At 49.6% G+C, this 21,491-nt stretch overlaps 1 protein-coding gene across 1 annotated transcript in view; it reads right to left on the bottom strand.

Annotated features, from left to right (window-relative positions):
* ZNF512B (zinc finger protein 512B) overlaps positions 1-19,880 on the bottom strand; it is a 59,511-nt gene extending 39,631 nt beyond the window's left edge. Inside the window, 1 exon segment of the mRNA XM_048498178.1 lies at positions 19,741-19,880. Within this exon segment, the coding sequence (XP_048354135.1) occupies positions 19,741-19,825 (85 nt within the window). The 5' untranslated portion in view covers positions 19,826-19,880.
* Between the last annotated feature and the right edge of the window lie 1,611 nt (positions 19,881-21,491).

Genomic DNA, 21,491 nt, shown 5'->3' with positions numbered 1-21,491 from the left:
CCACCCAGACAAAGGATGTCTCTAGCCAGTAAGCAGTCAAAGGGATCAAAAAGGCCAGGCTACTACAATGCAGAGGTGGGATCCAGCAGGTTCTCACCAGTTCGAGGAAGTGGGTTACTAATTATTTGTGTAGAAATTGTGCGAGAGGGGGTTACTAATTGGGTCCGCTTTTTCCATTAGGGAAATTCCATTAGGTCCAAAAAATCATAAAAGTCCTGCTGTTTCCTATGTAGCCGGGTTAGCAAGGGTAGATTTAAGCGGGATAATAATTTCTCCCTGTTGGGCTGTTTTAAAACATGTTTTAGAAATATGAGTAGCGTTCCTTGTTTAAGGAAAGGGATCGCTTCTTTTGATTTCTAGAAACAAAATTAAGTATTTGAAAGTATTAGAGTATTTGACAGGCAGTCAATTATGAGGAGAAGTCGTTGTTTCTGAAATCGTTGGCCAAGTAGAGCTGACTATAGGACTTGCTATAATGAGTTTTAAATTATGGACAGAAAGATACCAGCTGGAAATTAGGAACTTTCTTTTTTTTACAGTAAGAGTTTTTTTTACACAGTAACAGAGGAAATTATTAATGCCCTCACTGGAATGCTGTAACCACGCCCCCATCCATTGCCCATGGCCTAGCCCTATTGGCGCTAAGCCATGCTGTTTGAATCCCACCACCATGGGAACCTTGTTACTAAAATTTTTGGATCCCACCACTGCTGAGTACCAACCAGGGCCAACCCCTGCTTTAGCTTCCGTGCGGATCTGATGAGATCGAGCTGGCCTGGAGCCATCAGAGTCTCACAGCAGATGAGCAGAGGTGGTTTGCCATTGCCTGCCTCTCTTAGCAACCCCCAACTCTTAGCAACCTTCAACTTCGTCTAAGTACTAACCAGGGCCAACTCTGCTCAACTTCTGCTACCTGATGAGATCAAGCTAGCTGGCCGTAAGAGTGAAAGCACAATACACATTGTCGAAGGCTTTCACGGCTGAAATCACTGGGGTGCTGTGTGGTTTCCGGGCTGTATGGCTGTGTTCTAGCAGCATTATCTCCTGACGTTTCGCCTGCATCTGTGGCTGGCATCCTCTGAAGATCCTCTGGAGATGCCAGCCACAGATGCAGGCCAAGCGGCATCAGGAAAGCTACTGCTAGAAGTGCAAACCATACAACCGAAACTCCTAGCGCCAACTTCTGACATTTTCTTCTGCTGAGTGTCAGAAGCCACTGGAAGTGGGTAAAGGGACAGCCTAAACTCCCAAACCCTCCAGACTGTCCTTCCAAAGCCCAGAGTGTCCGCCACGATTTGTAGGCAGACCCCCCCCTCCCCCTTAAGACTATCTGGGCTAACCTGTAAGGGAAGGTATCTCTTCTGGCCTGGCTTCGACACTATATTTAGGCGCTCTGCTTTGAATTGGTAAAAACAATCTTTATCTTCAAAATTTCATAGGTTTCCAGCTTCCAAATGCACCAGGAACTGATGGGCTAACCTTCTGTTGATAAGCAGGGAGCTCGCCCATCTGTTACCCAGCCCTGCTTTTTTTAAAAAATGGGTTCATTTGAACGCCCAAACAGACAAAAAACGATTCTCCTCTTTTGTTTCCTTTCTTATTTTTCATTAAGCGATATCAGGAGGGGTGGCGGTTTTTAATGTGAAGATCTCCGTGATAAATTTCCAATTTTCCTTATTAATGGGAAGCTGTTCTAAACAGAGAAGTGTGAAGCTTATCTGAATTCTCAGTAATAATAATTCGACTGGTCTTTCCTATAAATTACGAGCTTCAAGGGAGATTCCCTCTGGGAGCCTCCCCCTCGCCCAAAAAGCCCCGCTCCTACCAGCTTCGACTGAAAATGCTGAAATAAGAAATTCAGCCTGTGGGTTCTGAAGAAGTCATGACAGATCTGTGAACTGCAAGGGAAGATTCTCCAAGGCGGAACTCGGGCCCCTTCCGCACATGCAGAATAATGCACTTTTAATCCACTTTCAATGCACTTTGAAGCTGTGCGGAACAGCAAAATCCACTTTCAAACAATTGTGAAAGTGGATTGGAAGTGCATTATTCTGCATGTGCGGGAGGGGCCTCGGTCGCTTCTGAAGGTGAGAATCCAGAGGTGGGATCCAGCAGGTTCTCACAGGTTCCCGAGAGTAGGCTACCAATTATTTGTGCGTGCTGAGAGGGGGTTACTAATTGGTGATTTTGCCATGTGATTTTTGCCTTAGTTACGCCCCTCCTCTCAGCAGTAGCGCGCAGAACTTGAAGCAGTCTAGCAGGAGGTGCACCGGCGTGCGTGGCATTGAAACTAGCCTGCGTTGCCATTTGTTTCAGCCCAAGGACGGTATGCCTTGGCCGAGCTGCATCTGCTGCCTACAGCCCCGCCCAGGAATGCCGGTACGCCGCTATGCGATGCCCGCTCAGCCCCATTGGCGCTACGCCACAGTTTGAATCCCACCACCATGGGAACCTGTTACTAAAATTTTTGGATCCCACCACTGTGAGAATCTCATACTTTCCTATCAAAATGAAGCAACGTTCCCGTCCTTACAGGGCTGAGTTGAACACTCAAGAACATGAACAGTTTCATCCAAAGGGTTGGATTTAGATAGCACGATTCAGCACATGTGCTTATACCTCAAGGGAGACCACATGAAGCTATCTCATCCCAAAAGAACCAAGCTATACTGTCTCAAATAAAGATGTTAGAAAGGTCAGTTGATGAGTTAGTGGTAGGAGTAACTGCATGCTTCTGTATTAGAATAAAATCCTGATCCAATGAACTTTGATGAACTCTTTGCATTTATAACAACTGTGAACACTAGACCTCGTGTCGGGCTATCCACATTTCTGAACTGCTCTGGCTTAATGCTCTTAGAGTGTTTGTGGATAAGATTGTTGTTGTTTTGTACAGTTTGGTATACATTTATTGTAGGATGTGCGCACTTAGCACTTTATTTTACTTTTTCCACTTGCGTTTTTATGAATTAAACATTTGCACAGGTGTTTTGTGCCTTCCTACATTTGGCAGTCTGGGTACAGTGGCATATTTTTTTTTGGCTTTCACCGACTGGAGGCCAACCTCTTTTTGAACATAAGAACTAGCCTGCTGGATCAGACCAGAGTCCATCTAGTCCAGCACTCTGCTACTCACAGTGGCCCACCAGGTGCCTTTGGGAGCTCACGTGCAGGAGGTGAAAGCAATGGCCTGCTGCTGCTGCTGCTCCCGAGCACCTGGTCTGCTAAGGCATTTGCAACCTCAGATCAAGGAGGATCAAGATTGGTAGCCATAGATCGACTTCTCCTCCATCCAATCTGTCCAAGCCCTTTTTAAAGCTATCCAGGTTAGTGGCCATCACCACCTCCCGTGGCAGCATATTCCAAACGCCAATCACCCGTTGCGTGAAGAAGTGTTTCCTTTTATTAGTCCTAATTCTTCCCCCCAGCATTTTCAATGGATGCCCCCTGGTTCTAGTATTGTGAGAAAGAGAGAAAAATTTCTCTCTGTCAACATTTTCTACCCGTCAACATTTTCTATCTGCATGATTCCAACGTTCACTGTTTCCTGACTCTTTCCTGCTCTTTCTCGGCATTAACCCGTGGGCTTCGGCAGTCCCAAAGATAACAGAAATCAAAATCATTGGTGGCTAAGAGGGCTTTCTTGAATGCCCCCGCCTCCTTCCCCATTCCTCCCGCGTTTCCGCTTCCAGTCAATTTCCCAGGTATTCTGCCTAATGTGGTCTCAGGCAGAGAGCCAGCCGGCCAGCCTGCTCGACATTATTAATGAATAGCCCGGTTGCTGCAAACGGTTACATGGATCCGAAGGGTGGGGAGAGATAGAGCAGCCCCACAGATATAATGAGTTTTCAGCCCCGAAGAAGCGCTTAGCTTGAGAGACCCTGATTGCTTTTCTGGTTAGCGTTAGAATTGGGTTGCGTCTGTCCGCCCATGTTCTAAATTCCAAACCAGACTTCACGTAGCAGAGGACTGACTGCAACTTCCTTTAACTCCGGCAAAGCCCGCTCGAACGGATGAACAGTTTGCAAGCATCTGTGCTCGGGACAAACCGAATCTCCCTAGTGGGGAATTCGGCAGGAGTATGGCCAGACAATCCTGAGCAGCGCAAAAGAAACCTGATGGCCCCGGCAAATTTTGTCACCCAGATGTTCCACATGCCAGACAGACATGACTATGTACTGGGGGGAAAGGGAAAATATTGGAAAAGATAATAATGCTAGAAGAGTTTGGATTTATATCCCCCCTTTCTCTCCTGCAGGAGACTCAAAGGGGCTTACAATCTCCTTGCCCTTCCCCCCTCACAACAAACACCCTGTGAGGTGGGTGGGGCTGAGAGAGCTCAGAAGAGCTGTGACTAGCCCAAGGTCACCCAGCTGGCGTGTGTGGGAGTGTACAGGCTAATCTGAATTCCCCAGAGAAGCCTCCACAGCTCAGGCGGCAGAGCGGGGAATCAAACCCGGTTGCTCCAGATTAGATACACGAGCTCTTAACCTCCTATGCCACTGCTGCTCCTAGGAAAAGTTGAAGACAGCAGGAAAAGAAGACCCAATATTGTGTCTTCTCCAATATCCAAAGAGAAGACGAGAGCCCCACGTGGTATAACAGAGGTGGGATCCAGCAGGTTCTCACCAGTTCCCGAGAGTGGGTTACTAATTATTTGTGTGTGCCGAGAGGGGGTTACTAATTGGGTCTGCTTTTCCGTTAGAAATTCCATTAGGTCCAAAAATCATAAAGTCCTGTTGTTTCCTATGTGGCTGGTTAGTGAAGGTAGAAAACGGGATAATTCTCCCTGTTGGGCTGTTTTAAAAACATGTTTTAGAAAGATGGTAACGTTCCTTGTTTAAGGAAAGGATCCTTCTTTTGATTTCTAGAAACAAAATTAAGTATTTGAAAGTATTAAGTATTTGACAGGCAGTCAATTGGAGGAGAAGTAGTTGTTTCTGTTGGCAGTAGACGATAGGACTTGCTATCATGAGTTTAAATTATGGACAGAAAGATACCAGCTGGAAATTAGGAACTTTTTTTTTACAGTAAGAGTTTTTTACAGTAACAGAGAAATTATCAATGCCTCGCCCTCAGAATGCCCGGCCACGCCCCGTCATGCCCCGCCCAGCCCCATTGGCGCGACGCCACATGGGAACCTGTTACTAAAATTTTTGGATCCCACCACTGATTACCCACCATCTGAAAATACTTAGCAGCTGCCAGGTAAGGTGTTTGTACCTCTGATCTATACAAACCTTACCAAACGTTCATTTATTTTATTATTTTATTTCATTAATTCAATTTTGGGGCCACCCTTCTCCCAACAGCTCAGGGGGGCTTACATCCAGATCCAAGTCTAGTAAAATTCTGGTGCCCCTTAAAATTCGAGGAATAGTATTCGACACCATCCCCCATACTTAATATATAACCTAATTGTACTGGGGAGGGAAAACAGAAGAACAGAAGGAAGGTCAGTTAGATGGAACTGTTGCTGCCTTCAACCATATGCCTGGTGAACAGCACGATCTTACAGGCTCTACAAAATTGTAATGTCTCCCAGGGCCCTGATCTCACTTGGCAGGCTGGGGCCACCACCAAAAAGACTCAAGACCTGGTCAAAGACAGGCGGACAATCTGGGGTCCAGCGACCGCCAGTAAGAATGTGGCTTCATTTGTTCACAAATGTGTGATTTTTCACGACTATGTGACTCTACAATTATGTGACTTTAAAAAAGAAAGAAATTAAATTGATGAACAACTTCTAGCGATAAACCAATCCAGGGGAAAAACCCAACATATACATACTGCAACTCTTCTATCTCCTGTCTCTTCGTGAAAAAAAACTTTGGACATATTGAAACAGCTGATATGAGCTTTAAAAACAAAAACACCTTGAAACCTAGATACATATCCACAAAAAATAACCATCTCTTTGACTCCAAACTGTACTTAAATCTGGACAAATATTAATACTTGGAAATGACAAACCACTGAGAGAGGTGAGAAAGAACAGACATACTTGAGGAAGACCTATAGCAGTGATGGCGAACCTCTTTGAGGCCGAGTGCCCAAACTGCAACCCAAACCCACTTATTTATTGCAAAGTGCCAACCCAGTAATTTAACCTGAATACTGAGGTTTTAGTTAAGAAAAAACGGTTGGCTCTGAGGCGTGTATTACTCGGGAGTAAGCTTGGTGGTATTCGGTGGCTTTGCTTTGAAGCAACCGTGCAACTCTTCCAACGGTGAATCACGACCCTAGGAGGGTTTACTCAGAAGCAAGCCCCATTGCCAGCAACTGAGCTTACTCCCAGGTAAAGGATCATGCTTTAGTTCTTCGCATGAAAATCAGTGGGGTTTAACAGTGCTTAACAGGGTTACCTACACTGCTTCCCCAAAACTTGGTCTTAGGTTTAATGCTAATAATCAAGCCCAGTGGCCCAGGCCAGCCTAGATGTGGGGGGGGGGGGCACGTGCCCACAGAGAGGGCTCTGAGTGCCACCTCTGGCACCCATGCCATAGGTTCGCCACCACTGACCTATAGGGACACTTCTAGCCATGGAGCTCTTTGGCTTGGGGGTTTGGTGGAATCCCACTGCAACATGATGCCTCTAGCCATATTTCACAACACTGTCCCTCATCCCAGTATCTGGGAATTGAGGGGGAAGCTTGTTAATTGGGATGCAACTTTATATTCACTAAACCAAAGAATGAGTGGGAGGTGTTTCTTTTTAAATGCACAAGCACGTAGTAACCAACCCAACCTGGTAACCACATAGCCAGTGGATCATCTGTACTGGTCACAGATTCACAAGGCAGTAGGAATCAGAAGAGAACTAAGAATCAGAGTGTTGGAAGAGACCACAAGGGCCATCAAGTCCAACCCCCTGCCATGCAGGAACACACAATCAAAGCACTCCCGACAGATGTTCATCTAGCCTCTGTTTAAAAACCTCCGAAGAAGGAGACTCCACCACAATCCGAGGCAGTGACTTCCACTGTCGAACAGCCCTGATGGTCAGGAAGTTCTTCCTAATGTTTAGGTGGAATCTCTTTTCCTGCACCTTGGATCCATTATTCCGTGTCCTAGTCTCTGAGAAGAAGAAGAAGAGTTTGGATTTATATCCCCCCTTTCTCTCCTGAAGGAGACTCAAAGGGGCTGACAATCTCCTTGCCCTTCCCCCCTCACAACAAACACCCTGTGAAGTAGGTGGGGCTGAGAGAGCTCCGAGAAGCTGTGACTAGCCCAAGGTCACCCAGCTGGCGTGTGTGGGAGTGCACAGGCTAACCTGAATTCCCCAGATAAGCCTCCACAGCTCAGGTGGCAGAGCTGGGAATCAAACCCGGTTCCTCCAGATTAGATACACGAGCTCTTAACCTCCTACGCCACTGCTGCGGCAGAAAACAAACTTGCTCCTTCTACGACATGACATCCCTTCAAATATTTGAACGTGGCTATCATGTCACCCCCTTAACCTTCACTACTCCAGACTAAACATCCCCAGCTCCCTAAGTCTCTCTTTGTAGAGCAAGGATTCCAGACCTTTTACTATTTTGGTTGCCCTCCTCTGGACACGTTTTTCCGTCCCCATTTGCCAGTTCTTCGGGCTTGCCTCTGAACTACCACCACCTCAATTCGAGGAAGCAAGAATCTCTATTCTGGGTCAGACCAAAAACCCATATTGAGCTAAGGTCAATGTTTTAAGCAGTGGCCAGTAAGGGGTCCCATCAACTCAAGTAAGCATGGAAATTTGATGACAGCATAGAACAGCGGTGGCGAACCTATGGCACGGGTGCCAGAGGTGGCACTCAGAGCCCTTTCTGTGGGCACACGTACACAGAGTTCATCATGTGGGAGGGGGTGGAAAATCACCCCCCCCCCCACACACACACATATCTAGGCTAGCCTGGGCATGATCCTTTACCTGGGAGTAAGCTCGGTTGCTGGCAATGGGGCTTGCTTCTGAGTAAACCCTCCTAGGGTTGTGATTCACCCATTCGAAGCGTTGCACGGTTGCTTCGCCAAACTTACTCCCAAGTAACGTGTGCCTCGGATCCAACCGTTTTTTTCTAAACGAAAACCTCAGTATTCAGGTTAAATTGCCGCGTTGGCACTTTGCGATAAATAAGTGAGTTTTAGGTTGCAATTTGGGCACTCGGTCCCGAAAAGGTTCGCCATCGCTGGCATAGAATCACAATGTTGGAAGACAGCAGAAGGGCTAGAGAGTCTAACCTCCTGCCATGCAGGAATACACAATCAAAGACCTCTTCCAACTCTATGATTTTATGAAAATTTTTGGGGAGGGGGATGTTGAAGTTTATTCAGGTTTTTTTTCCACATCAAACTAACTTATTTTAACACCATAAAACGCATTATTATACGTTGGACAGATCATAACTCTTGCATGTTTGTTCATTCAAACATTTCTATTCGATCTTTCCTCGGGGTTCAAGATAATAATAGTTCAAAGCATTTTCAGTTGAAAAGCAAAAACAAAACAGCAAACCCAAAATCTACATAAGCAACTTAAAAGTATAACTGGCTTGCCTTTCCACAAGCAAAATTACTGTGGGCTTATACTAAAGAGAGAGACCTAAACTCTGTGCTACCTTAGTTTTCACCATCTGAGAGGCAAGCAGAAATAGTATTTGAAAACAGAGGCCCCTTCCGCACACGCAAAACAATGTGTTTTCAAACCACTTTCACAACTGTTTGCAAGTGGATTTTGCCATTCCGAACAGCTTCAAAGAGCACTGAAAGCAGTTTGAAACTGCATTATTCTGCATGTGCGGAATGAGCCAGAAGCACACATTTTGTAGTTTCTATGTATTGTCGAAAGCTTTCACGGCCAGAATCACTTGGGTGGTGTGTGGTTTCTGGGCTGTATGGCCGTGTTCTAGTAGCATTTTCTCCTGACGTTTCCTGTAGTTTCTGCTATCCCATCAGAAAATGCCTGATGCAAATAGGCCCAGTAGAATATTTCAGTATCATCTTACGGCTGTACTATGGCAAACATTTGCCCATTATCATCAATACCGATTACAGAAAGTTAATTGTGGACAAAATTAGTCACGTTTAAATACTAAATGGATCCTTGGAAATATGCGCTACACGTCTGCAGCACGCACGGGAATTATCGTTCCCTGATGCAAATTGTTCTACGGTGAAGATCTTTATGCTACAAAATCCGAGTTGAGTAAAAACCCGTCTTTAAAATTCTTTGATGCATTTTAAAGGAGATTTCCTTTTCCAGTGCAGGTAGAAAGACTGGAAAGGATGGCTCTGTAACGATGCAAAGGACTAGAAATTTCTACATTTTTACAATGCAGTCCATTGAAATGAATGGGCTTAGTATCCTTAGAATTCCACTGTAAGTCAGAATTCCACTGCCTTATTCCTACCTACTACCAGTCTAAATCAGGCCCTGGTTTTCTAATGTTAGCAAGTTTTTAGGGACGGATTCTAAAATGAGATTGCTCACCTCCTTGTCAGTCTACAGAGAGGCAGGGAGCAATGCTAAACAAGTCTATTCAGAAGCAAATCCCATTTGATTCAATGGGACTTACTCCAGAGGTGGGATCCAGCAGGTTCTCACAGGTTCCCGAGAGTAGGTTACGAATTATTTGTGTGTGCCGAGAGGGGGTTACTAATTGGTGATTTTGCCCTGTGATTTTTGCCTTAGTTACGCCTCTCCTCTCAGCAGCAGCGCACAGAACTTGGAAGCGAATCAGGCAGGAGGTGCACGTGCATGGCAGCCCTCGCGCCTGCATTCGTAGTTCTCGCCTAAGGACCCGGGCGCAGTTAAGCTGCTGTCCTTGCCACAGCCCCGCCCAGGAATGCCCCACCCCCCAGAATGCCCGGCCACGCCCCCGCCGTGCCCCGCCCAGCCCCATTGGCGCTACGTCACAGTTTGAATCCCACCACCATGGGAACCTGTTACTAAAATGTTTGGATCCCACCACTGACTTACTCCCAGGAAAGTCTTCTTAATGTACACAATATGTAGTGCCCTCATTCTGCTGCACATGTAGACCAAGTCCAAATTTGGCTTGGAGAAGGGAAATACTCTGCAGCAACTGGGAACCCGAAAAATTGCAAATTGCAGTCAAATTTACAAAATCAAGAACTTTCTTTTCTGTGTTATTCTTGGATTGCATCTTTTAAATATTTTTCAACAAAAGTTTTTTTAAAAAAAATGTTTAAAAAAGGAAAAATTGTAAATTGCACTTACTGATATAGTGAAATGTCCAGAAGTTGTTAAAAGTCAGCATCCATATGCTGGCAATCTCAGGTAATTTTTAAATGTCTTGTTCATTCCAAATATATATATGTAAATTCATGGAATTAGCTGGATTCTCTGGTGTGTCCATCAAGAGTGGAAAATCTCCGCGTGTATGTGTGTAAATATATTAAAATGAATGAATACACACACACATACGAAGATTTTCCACTCTTGATGGACACACACATACCCATACATAGACAGAGAGATGTGTGTATATCCCACTCTTGATGGACGTATCAGAGAACTACCAATTCCGTGAATGAAAATCTCACTCATTGATGAGTTTTAGCACATACTGAACATTCCTTCCCAGCTGCAAGACCACACAAGTGAATCTCTACACACACATCCTACTTTGGACTTTCACTATAATGCTTATACCAGTGGTGGCGAACCTATGGCATGGGTGCCAGAGGTGGCACTCAGAGCTCTCTCTGTGGACATGCGCAAACAGAGTGTGCACACATCTAGGCTGGCCTGGGCCGCTGGGCTCGATTATTAGCATTAAACCTAAGACCTAGTTTTGGGGAAGCAGTGTAGGTAACCCTGTTAAGCACTGTTGAACCCCACTGATTTTCATGCGAAGAACTAAAGCGTGATCCTTTACCTGGGAGTAAGCTCGGTTGCTGGCAATGGGGCTTGCTTCTGAAGGTCAAAGCTCCCTCTAGAATTAAGTGATTCACTCGTTGGAAGAGTTACACGGTTGCTTCAAAGCAAAGCCACCAACTACCACCAAGCTTACTCCTGAGTAACGCACGCCTCAGAGCCAACCGTTTTTTCTTAACTAAAACCTCAGCATTCAGGTTCAATTGCCGTGTTGGCACTTTGCGATAAATAAGTGGGTTTTGGGTTGCAATTTGGGCACTCGGCCTCGAAAAGGTTCGCCATCACTGCTATGACGCTTATACATTCTTCCCAGATTTATCCCAGGCATTGAGGAACGGTTTCGGGGGAAAGGGGGTGAAGAGCACGAAAAGGCAGGATCAAGACCCCCGGGGAAAGGAAGCTGGCATGCATAGCCCGATCTTGGCAAATATCAGAAATATCAGGCCCAAATATCAGGGTCAGTGCTTGGAAGGGAGAAAAGATGGCTTTGCAGGGGAAGCCAATGGCAGAGTCCCTCTGCGTCCCACTGGCCTTGAAAGCCCTTCCTGGGGTCGTCATAAGTCAGCTGCAACTTGCCAACACTTTATAAACACGCATTAAGGCCCACAGACTGCTACTTCTACCTTAAAATCACCCATTCCACCACTGCACTAATATCAAGGAGCAGACACAAGATGTAGTAAGCCCAGAGGTGGGATCCAGCAGGTTCTCACAGGTTCCCGAGAGCAGGTTACTAATTATTTGTGTGTGCCGAGAGGGGGCTACTAATGGGTGATTTTGCCACGTGATTTTTGCCTTAGTTACGTCCCTCCTCTCAGCAGTAGCGCGCAGAACTTGAAGCAGTCTAGCAGGAGGTGCACTGGCGTGCGTGGAAGCCTGCGCCTGCGTGCATTCGTTTCCCGCCCAGGGACCGGCGCAGCGGCTGCGTCCTTGCCACAGCCCCGCCCAGGAATGCCCCACCCCCGGAATGCCCAGCCACGTCCCCGTTGTGCCCCGCCCAGCCCCACTGACGCTACGCCACAGTTTGAGTCCCACCACCATGGGAACCTGTTACTAAAATTTTTGGATCCCACCACTGAGTAAGCCGTGGAATTTTTATGTTTCCCCCTACAGTCCTGGTGATTTGGTCTCCACTCTGTACATGACATTTTCTTTTTTAACTTCCGTAAAACAAGCATTGATGACTGGGAAAGGCAACGGCAAACCACCCCATTAATGTAGTCAGCCTAGTAAACATCATGACGTGACGTCGCCCAATGGGTCGGTAAAGACCCACTGCTTGCATCTTTAGAAGAAGAAGAAGAAAAGAAGAACAGTTTGGATTTATATCCCACCTTTCTCTCCTGTAAGGAGACTCAAGGTGGCCTACAAGCTCCTTTCCCTTCCTCTCCCCACAACAGACACTTTGTAAGGTAGGTGGGGCTGAGAGAAGTCTGAGAGAACTGTGACTAGCCCAAGGTCGCCCAGCCGGAATGTAGGAGTGTAGAAACGCATCTGGTTCACCAGGTAAGCCTCTGCCACTCAGGAAGAGGAGTGGGGAATAAAAACCGGTTCTCCAGATTAGAATCCACCTGCTCTTAACCACTACACCTCTTCACCTAGAACAGGGGTCTGCAACCTGTGGCTCTCCAGATGTTCATGGACTACAAATCCATGTGTGATGGATTGGCCATGCTGGCAGGGGCTGATGGGATTTGTAGTCCACGAACATCTGGAGAGCCACAGGTTGCAGACCCCTGAGCTAGAACAACACTGTGGGCTGTGACCCTAGTTATCAGATTTTCATGCCCCCTAGCCTCCAAGAAGCTTAGGGTGATCTACCTAGTTCTCCCTCTCCCTCAACATTAAGGTGACCAGATGGTCACCTTTGTGATCCGGGACGGGGGAGGCGGCCGCGCATGCGTGCGCAGCTGCAGGAGCGCACTGCCTTCTGGGGCTTGCCGTTTCCCGCCCTGAGACAGGGCGGCAAACGGCAAGCTCCAGAAGGCCGTGCGCTCCTGCGGCTGCGCGCACGGGAGGCTGCCGCACTGCCTTGCGCCCCAAAAGGCAGTGCGGCAGCCTCCCAAAAATCGGGACAATTTGAAGAACCCGCGGGACGCGGGACAAATTGTTTAAAGGCGGGACTGTCCCGCCAAAAGCGGGATGTCTGGTCAGCCTACTCAACATCCTCATGACAACCCTTCGAGGTGGGGTCAGCTGAGAGGAGACGTCTGCCCAACATCACCCAGTGAGATTCATGGGTGAATGGGAATTTGAACCCAGGTCTGCCAGTTTCCAGCCTCGCATATCAACTGCTACACCACGCTGGCCCTCGGGCAGTCGACAGCTAAATTCCTAGGCCCGTGATACAAAGGAGCAGATTAAATCAAAGCGGCTCGCGTTCCCTTCCCTTTCTTCTGCAGAACTGTGGGCCTTTCCCTTTTTTTTCAAAGAAGAAACTGCACGGTATTTTGAGCGGAAAAGATTTCCTGCACGGCAGTTTTCAAAAAGATAAGCTCCAAAAACTGGTCTAATTCAGCTCTGGCCGCTTCCCTGCAAATTTGTTTGTGCATTTGCTGATTTGAAGGTTGCGTTTCCAGAGGATTAGCTACCAATCTCGGCACCGTGCGGCTAAAGCACGCGGGGGGGGGGGGGGGGGCGAACAATGATAATTGCAAAGGATATTCAACGCCATCGAGCATTTCTGGATAGGGCAGAAGCCTGCCCGAGGGAAACCACGGAAAACAAAACGTCCAGTCCGGAGGGCTCCCAGCGCTGACCCCACATTTCTGGACATACAGCCATCCAATCAACAGCCGACTCGGAACGTCTGGGTTCGAGCCCAGTTGGCCCCCTGCTCACAAAGAGGCCCCGGGCCGACTCCCTGTTTTTCGGCCCGTGAAATAAAAGCGACCCTTTCCGGATTCCCAAAAGCGTTCAGGATCGTCAAGCGTTCCACAAATGAAACCTGCTACACGACAAGGCGGCCCTAAAGCACCAGGGATCCATCTGGGAACATCCATCAAGCTATCTAACTCCAATATAGCTTGTCAGCGTGATGCTTGCTGCACAGCCCCCACCACCACCACACACACACAAGTTCACGCAGAAGGCCAGAAGCTCCCTTTCTTCCCTAATTATTCTGCCCCAAGGGTTCGGCTCTCTTCATCACACTAGAATATTATTTAGGAATATGGTCGGAACGTGGCGGAGATCTCAGCTGCTAAGCAGGGGTCGGCCCTGGTTAGTATTTGGATGGGAGACCACCAAAGAAGTCACAGATTGCTATGCAGAGGAAAACCACCTCTGAACAGATCCCGCCTTGAAAGCAGCAGTTACTTGCTAGCTGGATTCCCTACCCCTCTTTGTTTTATTTCCTCTTATTTTTCAGAGTTTTTCTAGCTTTGGTTATCTGCGGGTTTTCGGTTTTCCTCTTCTTCCACTACCCCCCCTCGCTGACCTGCCATCCTAGATAGTACTCCACCTGTAGAGCACCGATAGAAGAAGAAGAAGGAGAAGGAGAAGGAGAAGGAGAAGGAGAAGGAGAAGGAGAAGGAGAAGGAGAAGGAGAAGGAGAAGGAGAAGGAGAAGGAGAAGGAGAAGGAGAAGGAGAAGGAGAAGAAGGGAAGGAGGAGGAGGAGAAGGAGGAGGAGGAGGAGGAGGAGGAGGAGGAGGAGGAGGAGAAGGAGAAGAAGGAGGAGGAGGAGGAGGAGGAGAAGAAGGAGGAGGAGGAGAAGAAGAAGAAGAAGGAGGAGGAGAAGGAGGAGGAGGAGGAGGAGGAGGAGGAGGAGGAGGAGGAGGAGGAGGGGAGTTTGGACTTATACCTCACCTTTCTTTCCTGTAAGGAGACTCAAAGTGGTTTACAAGCTCCTTTCCCTTTCTCTCCCCACAACAGACACCTGGTGAGGTCGGTGGGGCTGAGAGAAGTCTGAGAGAACTGTGACTAACCCAAGGTCACCCAGTAGGAATGTATGTGTCCGGAAAAAACATCTGGTTCACCAGATAAGCCTCTGCCACTCAGTGGGGAATCAAACCTGGTTCTCCAGATTAAAATCTACCCACTCTTAACCACTACACCACGCTGGCTCTTTAATTTTTAACACTGTTAACATGGATGGGTTTTAATCATACCGTGTACATTATGTATTTTAATTGATTGTATTTTTAAGTTGTTAGCCATCCTGAGCTCGTCAGCAGTCAGGAAAGGGTGCGATATAAATCTAATAAAATGCAAGAGTTTAAATAAGTCACCTGTGGCTTGATAGCACCTCTCACCGCCAAGAGAACATAAGAACATAAGAACTAGCCTGCTGGATCAGACCAGAGTCCATCTAGTCCAGCACTCTGCTACTCGCAGTGGCCCACCAGGTGCCTTTGGGAGCTCACCAGGTGCCTTTGGAAGAAGAGGTTCATCTTCTTTCGGGGCCTTGTAATGCTTTGCTGTGACGTGGATGTTCCAAGCTAGCCTGATCTCGTCAGATTTCAGAAGCTAAGCAGGGTTGGCCTTGGTTGGTATTTAGATGGGAGACCACCAAGGAAGTCCAGGTGGTGCAGAGGAAGGCAACGCCAGATCTGAACGTCTCCTACCTTCAAAACCTCATGAGGTCACCGTAAGTCAGATGTGACTCCATGGAAGTTTCCGTCACCAACAGTCACTATATCTTGTTGGGACAAAAGTATTATCCCTGACCTCGGTGGCCCAGGCTAGTTAGAGTTCACCAGATCTCAGAAACTATACAGGACGAGCCCTAGATGGTGGAACACCAAGGAAGCCCAAGGTCACTACTCAGAGGCAGGCAATGAAGTTTGGATTTATACCCCACTTTTATCAAGCATAAGGAGTCTCAAAGTGGCCAACAATCACCGTCCCTTCCTCTCTCCACAACAGATCCCTTGTGAGGTCCATGAGCCCGAGAGAGTTCGGAAAGAACTGTGATCAGTCCAAGGTTCACCCAGCAGGATTCAGGTGGAGGAGCCGGGAAACAAACCTGGTTCTCCAAATTAGAACCTGCCACTCTTGTGGAGGAGCCGGGAATCAAACCTTGTTTTCCAGATGGCAGTCCATGCTCTCAACCCCTGCCCCAATGGCAAAGCACCTCTGAATATTTCTTGCCATAAAAACCCTAAGGGGGGTCTCCATAAATCAGCTGGGATTTGACGGCACTTTCTGCCACCAACAGAAGGAAAACTGCAAGGTGCCTGCCAGGGAAAACTAGCGTAGAAGAAGGTAATGAAGAAGAAGAAGAAGAAGAAGAAGAAGAAGAAGAAGAAGAAGAAGAAGAAGAAGAAGAAGAAGAAGAAGAAGAGGAGGAGGAGGAGGAGGAGGAGGAGGAGGAGGAGGAGGAGGAGGAGGAGTTTGGATTTATATCCCCCCTTTCTCTCCTGCAGGAGACTCAAAGGGGCTGACAATCTCCTTGCCCTTCCCCACTCACAACAAACACCCTGTGAGGTAGGTGGGGCTGAGAGAGCTCCGAAGAACTGTGACTAGCCCAAGGTCACCCAGCTGGCATGTGTGGGAGTGCACAGACTAATCTGAATTCTTCAGAGAAGCCTCCACAGCTCAGGCGGCAGAGCTGGGAATCAAACCCGGTTCCTCCAGATCAGATACACGAGCTCTTAACCTCCTACGCCACTGCTGCTCCTGCATGAAAAGCCAGGATGAATACAAGCAAATGTCGGGACACGTTCTGAATACAGTCACAACCCAGGGTCCGCTTTACCTGGCCACCCGTCCCAGGCCATGGGGCACCAACGGCGGAGAAGGCAGACGAGAACGCAGCATGAATGGGCGCTTTCACAGCTGGCGGATAGCCCGCGTCTTCCCGCCATAAAGTTGCCACCAACCGTGGTCAAAAGCCAAGTTCTGCTTAAGACAACCACCTTAAATTCATGCCACGTTGCTGCTCTTCTCATCAACATCTATGATCCATCCCATCCTGAAAGGCCGTCCAATCTGCCTCGGCATCTCTAGATTCGCCTTTCCCACGATCGACATACTCCTATGCGGCGTGGCCTTCCTGAAGCCACTACTAAGACCTCTGCTCGGCTGAGGTGACACCAGGCAGAGTTCTTCAAGAGGACTTTTTATTGACACAGTTAAAATTTCCTTCCCTGACCCCAGATGGCCCAGACTAGCCCGATCTCACGACATCCTTGGAAACTAAGCAGGGTGGGCTATGGTTCGGCCTCTGTTGGGAGATCATCTGGGGAAGCCCAGCATGGCTACCTGGAGACACAAAATGGCAAACCACCTCTGGCCATAAAACCAGTGGTGGGATTCAGCCGGTTCAGCACGCTTAGGCGGGAACGCAGTTTGTTAAAATAGTGCTTGTATGCAGCCAGTTTGTTAAGTTATTTGAATCACGAGACCATAGGAACGAACTATGGATAGGACCCAGAGTCCATCAATTCGGCCTTCTGCTTTACCGCTGCCGGTACCAGGTGCGATTTCCACTATGCAGGAGGTGAAAAGCAATGACCTTAAAGGTGGCAGAAAGAGCCTGCTGGATCAGGGCAGCGTCCATCTGGTCGCCGGACTCTGCTACTCGCGGTAGCCCTACCGGCGGGTGCCTTTGGGAGCTCACCTGCAGGATGTGAAAGCAATGGCCTTAAGAACATAAGAAAGAGCCTGCTGGATCACACCGGCGAAATCATACGGTCGGCACTCTGCTACTCGCAGTAGCCTGAGGGTACGCTGGGGAGCTCACCTGCAGGAGGTGAAAGCAAGGGCCTTCTGCGGCTAGAGCTGCTCGCAGAGCACGATTAACGCTGAGGCATTTGCAATCTCAGATCAAGGAGGATCAAGATTGGGAGCCATAGATCGACTTCTCCTCCATAAATCTGTCCAAGCCCTTGTTAAGCAGTTGTTAAATTATTTGAATCCTACCACTGCACAAAACCCCCGACTTTCGATATCCCGGCAGCCTGCTTTTCGACCAGTTTTGCAGAATGGAGGGCTCGAAATGCTTTCGAGGAACAGATCATGTTTGAAGAGGAGTGTTAAGAAAACAAGAGAGAGAGGCGGCACGAGAAGGCCACATGGAAGTCATTTCGCAGCCAAAACCTGGCGAAGTACTCGTTGCCCCTTAAGGTCGCCCCCGCAGCCGCTTCTTTTCCAACTTTCTATTTCCATTTCCAGACAGTTTGGACCCTGAAGTCCAGGCACGTGGGGAGAAGAACGGGTTTCAGCTTCTGCTGGAGCTGGCGGGGTGTGGGGACATGAATCACACTCTCTTACCAAGGCCTGTCTCTGCGGCGCAGGCCGGCCTCCTCCAAAGTTGCCTGTTGCTATACTGCCGCAGCACAGGAATAGCAGAGGAGAGCATTTGTGCATGGTGGCATGGTCCTAGAGGGTCCCGATTGCACCCTGGACCAAATGTCCACAGCACATCCAAGCACTACAAAGGCACCTGGTGGGCCACTGCGAGTGGACTCTGGTCTAGATGGACTCTGGTCTGATCCAGCTGGCTTGTTCTTATGTTCTTACTTGCAAACAGTTCATTCCAGCATCATCTCTGTGGCACGGCCAGACATGGGGTGCCCTTACTGCACAGGTGTCAAACTCGCGGCCCGCCAGATGTTATAGACTACAGTTCCCATCATCCCCTGCCAGCATGATGCTGGCGGGGATGATGGGAATTGTAGTCCATAACATCTGGAGGGCCGCGAGTTTGACACCTGTGCCTTATTGGATCACACACTGCTTTGGGGACCAAAACGGAGTAGCTTCATTTCTTGAGCCATTGATCCTGACCCTACAATTCCAGATTCTCCGCTACTTGCCGCCTGGTTCCTGTTTGTCCCATTAAAAAGTCTCTTTGGCCTTCCGCTCTCAGATGCACCTTTGACCGACACCAGCGCTGACCTCTGCTGCCCTCCGGCCCTGCAATTGAGACCCCCTCCGTCAAGCCAAAGCCCACCGCTCCTTCAGGACAGTCTCAGGTGCAGCTCACCTGTGTCCCAACCTTTTCGCCCCACCTTGACAACTCCAGGGCAGCTGCCAACCTTGACCTGGGGGCGGGGGTACGTTTCCCTCACCTGTCGCTGCAAGGGGCAAGGCTGCCTAGTTGGGGAGGGGGGTACAGGCGGCAGGACGGCCCCGATCCCACCCCGGGAGCCGCCAATTCTCCTGGCCCCCCTGCGATTTCCCTCTTTTCTTCTCTTTCCCTTTGCAGATTTCCCTGGCTCATTGTGGTGTTTTTTTTTGGGGGGGGGGGTCTTGTTCCTTCCTCAAACCCACAGACAGATCTTCCTCTTCCTCCTCTTTTTTTTTGGGGGGGGGGGAGAGTGAGCTTGTTCCCTCCCTTCTTCCTCCCCACCCTCTCTGCTTGCAAGGGTGCAAATAGGGTTTTTCTCCCCCCACCCCACCCCACCCCACCCCGGTCTCCGCTCGCAGGGGGAGAAAGCCCCGGGGAAGCGCAGGAGCCGGACCCACAGATAAACGAAATAATAAAAAGATATTAAAATAACGCAAGCGGGCAGAAGGGGGGGGGGGCTTTTTTCTTTCTTTCTTTTTTTTGCAAAAAGAAAAAAGAGGGGGGGGGTTAGAAAATAAATAATTCCCAGCCCCGGAAAAGCACTGAAGCAAAATGGCGACTTTTTACCCCCCCCCCTCTTCGCTATGTAGAAGGAGGAGAGAGGGAAGGAGGGATGGAGGAGAAGGGGAAGCGCGGAGGAGAAGAGGAAGGGGGGAGAGCCCCGGGCAAGAATGTTGCCAGCGAGGAGGAAGAAGGAGGAGGAGGAGGAGGCCGCCCAGCCAGATCAGCCAGCCAGGCCGGCCCGGAGGGGGGGGGGGTGCGGGCGGGGTGGGCCAGGAAGGAGGGAGGGAGGGGAGGAGGGAGGGCGAGGGCCGGGCCGGGCCGGGGGGTGGGCAGGGGCTGCCTTACCTGGGGGCGTCCGGCGCGCAGCTCCCGCCGAGGGACCCCCCGGGCCGCGCAACCCGCCCGCGGCCGCGCCAGGCGAGCGGCTCATGCGCCGCGATCCCCTCCCCTCCTCCCTCTCCTCTCCCCCTTTTCTCCCTCTCCTCCCCCCCTCGTCCTTCCCTTCCCTTCCCTCGCCTCCTTTCCCCCCCCTCTTCTTCTTCTTCCTCCTCCTCCTCCTCCGCTCGCTACCTTTGACAGCTTCCCAGGCGCAACTCTCGCGGTATTCCTGCCCGGCGCGGATCGGCCCCCTCCCCTCGCCTCCCTTCCCCTCCCTTCGCCTCCCCTCCCCGGCCGGGAGGGGGGGGGAGTCGGGGGGGAGACGCCCTTGGCAGGTGCTGCAAGCGGGGAGGGGTGGGCTCGAACCCGCGGTGGGGACAGCGGGACCTTTGGCCCCACACCCCAGGGGGTGGGTTTGCAGTTCCGCGGACGGGGGCAGGAGGAGATCAAAGTTTGCCCAAAGCGCAGGAGCTTCAGTTTGGGGGCGCGGGGGCGACGGGGAGAGGGGTCACAAGGGGTGGGGGGGGACACACACATCCTTGGTAGGTCAAGGAAGGAGGTGGGTGGCCCTATAGAGGGTCAACGTGCAGCGGCATGGGACGGGCACTTCGACAGTGGCAGAAGAGGGGGGAGGACGAAGCTCAAAGTTTCCTGGAGACCCCCCCCCCAAATTCTTATGACCCAAAGCCCCATATAGGATTAATCTGCAGTGGCATTAGGTCCACATAGGTGTCAAACTGGCGGCCTTCCAGATGTTGTGGACTACAGTTCCCATCATCCCCTGCCAACATCATGCTTGGCAGGGGATGATGGGAGCTGTCGTCCATAACATCTGGAGGGGCACGAGTTTGACACCTGTGCATTAGGACGTGTGGTTCGACAGGGGTAGGAGAGTTCCGTTTGGGGTGCGGTAACCGGGGGAGAGGGGTCAGAAGGGGATACCCCCTTGGGAGATCAAGGAAGGGGCGGCTTGGATTGAATTAGGGGGGTGGGTGGTCATACCCCGTTTCTCCAAAAATAAGACATCCCCCGAGAATAAGACGTAGTGGAGGTTTTGCTGAAGTGCTAAATATAAAGCATCCCCCGAAAGTAAGACGTAGCAAAGTTTTTGTTTGGAAGCATGCCCGACGAACAGAACACCAGAGCAGGCAGCTGTGGAGCGGAGAAATAAGACATCCCCTGAAAATAAGACCTAGCGCATCTTTGGGAGCAAACATTAATATAAGACACTGTCTTACTTTCAGAGAAACACAGTATATAGGGCTAATATAGGAGCAGCAGTGGCGTAGGAGGTTAAGAGCTCGTGTATCTAATCTGGAGGAACCGGGTTTGATTCTCTGCTCTGCCGCCTGAGCTGTGGAGGCTCATCTGGGGAATTCAGATTAGCCTGTGCACTCCCACACATGCCAGCTGGGTGACCTTGGGCTAGTCACAGCTTCTCGGAGCTCTCTCAGCCCCACCTACCTCACAGGGTGTTTGTTGTGAAGGGGGAAGGGCAAGGAGATTGAGTCTCCTGCAGGAGAGAAAGGGGGGATATAAATCCAAACTCCTCCTCCTCCTCCTCCTCCTCTTCTTCGTCGTCGTCGTCGTCGTCGTCATCGTCTTCTTCTTCTTCTTCTTCTTCTTCTTCTTCTTCTTCTTCTTCTTCTTCTTCTTCTTCTTCTTCTTCTTCTTCTTCTTCTTCTTCTTCTTCTTCTTCTTCTTCTTCTTCTTCTTCT

This window comes from Sphaerodactylus townsendi, linkage group LG05 (genome assembly GCF_021028975.2).
Source record: "Sphaerodactylus townsendi isolate TG3544 linkage group LG05, MPM_Stown_v2.3, whole genome shotgun sequence".
Taxonomy (NCBI): domain Eukaryota; kingdom Metazoa; phylum Chordata; class Lepidosauria; order Squamata; family Sphaerodactylidae; genus Sphaerodactylus; species Sphaerodactylus townsendi.
Note: the sequence above shows the minus strand (reverse complement) of the source record. Positions and strands in the feature narration are given on the sequence as shown.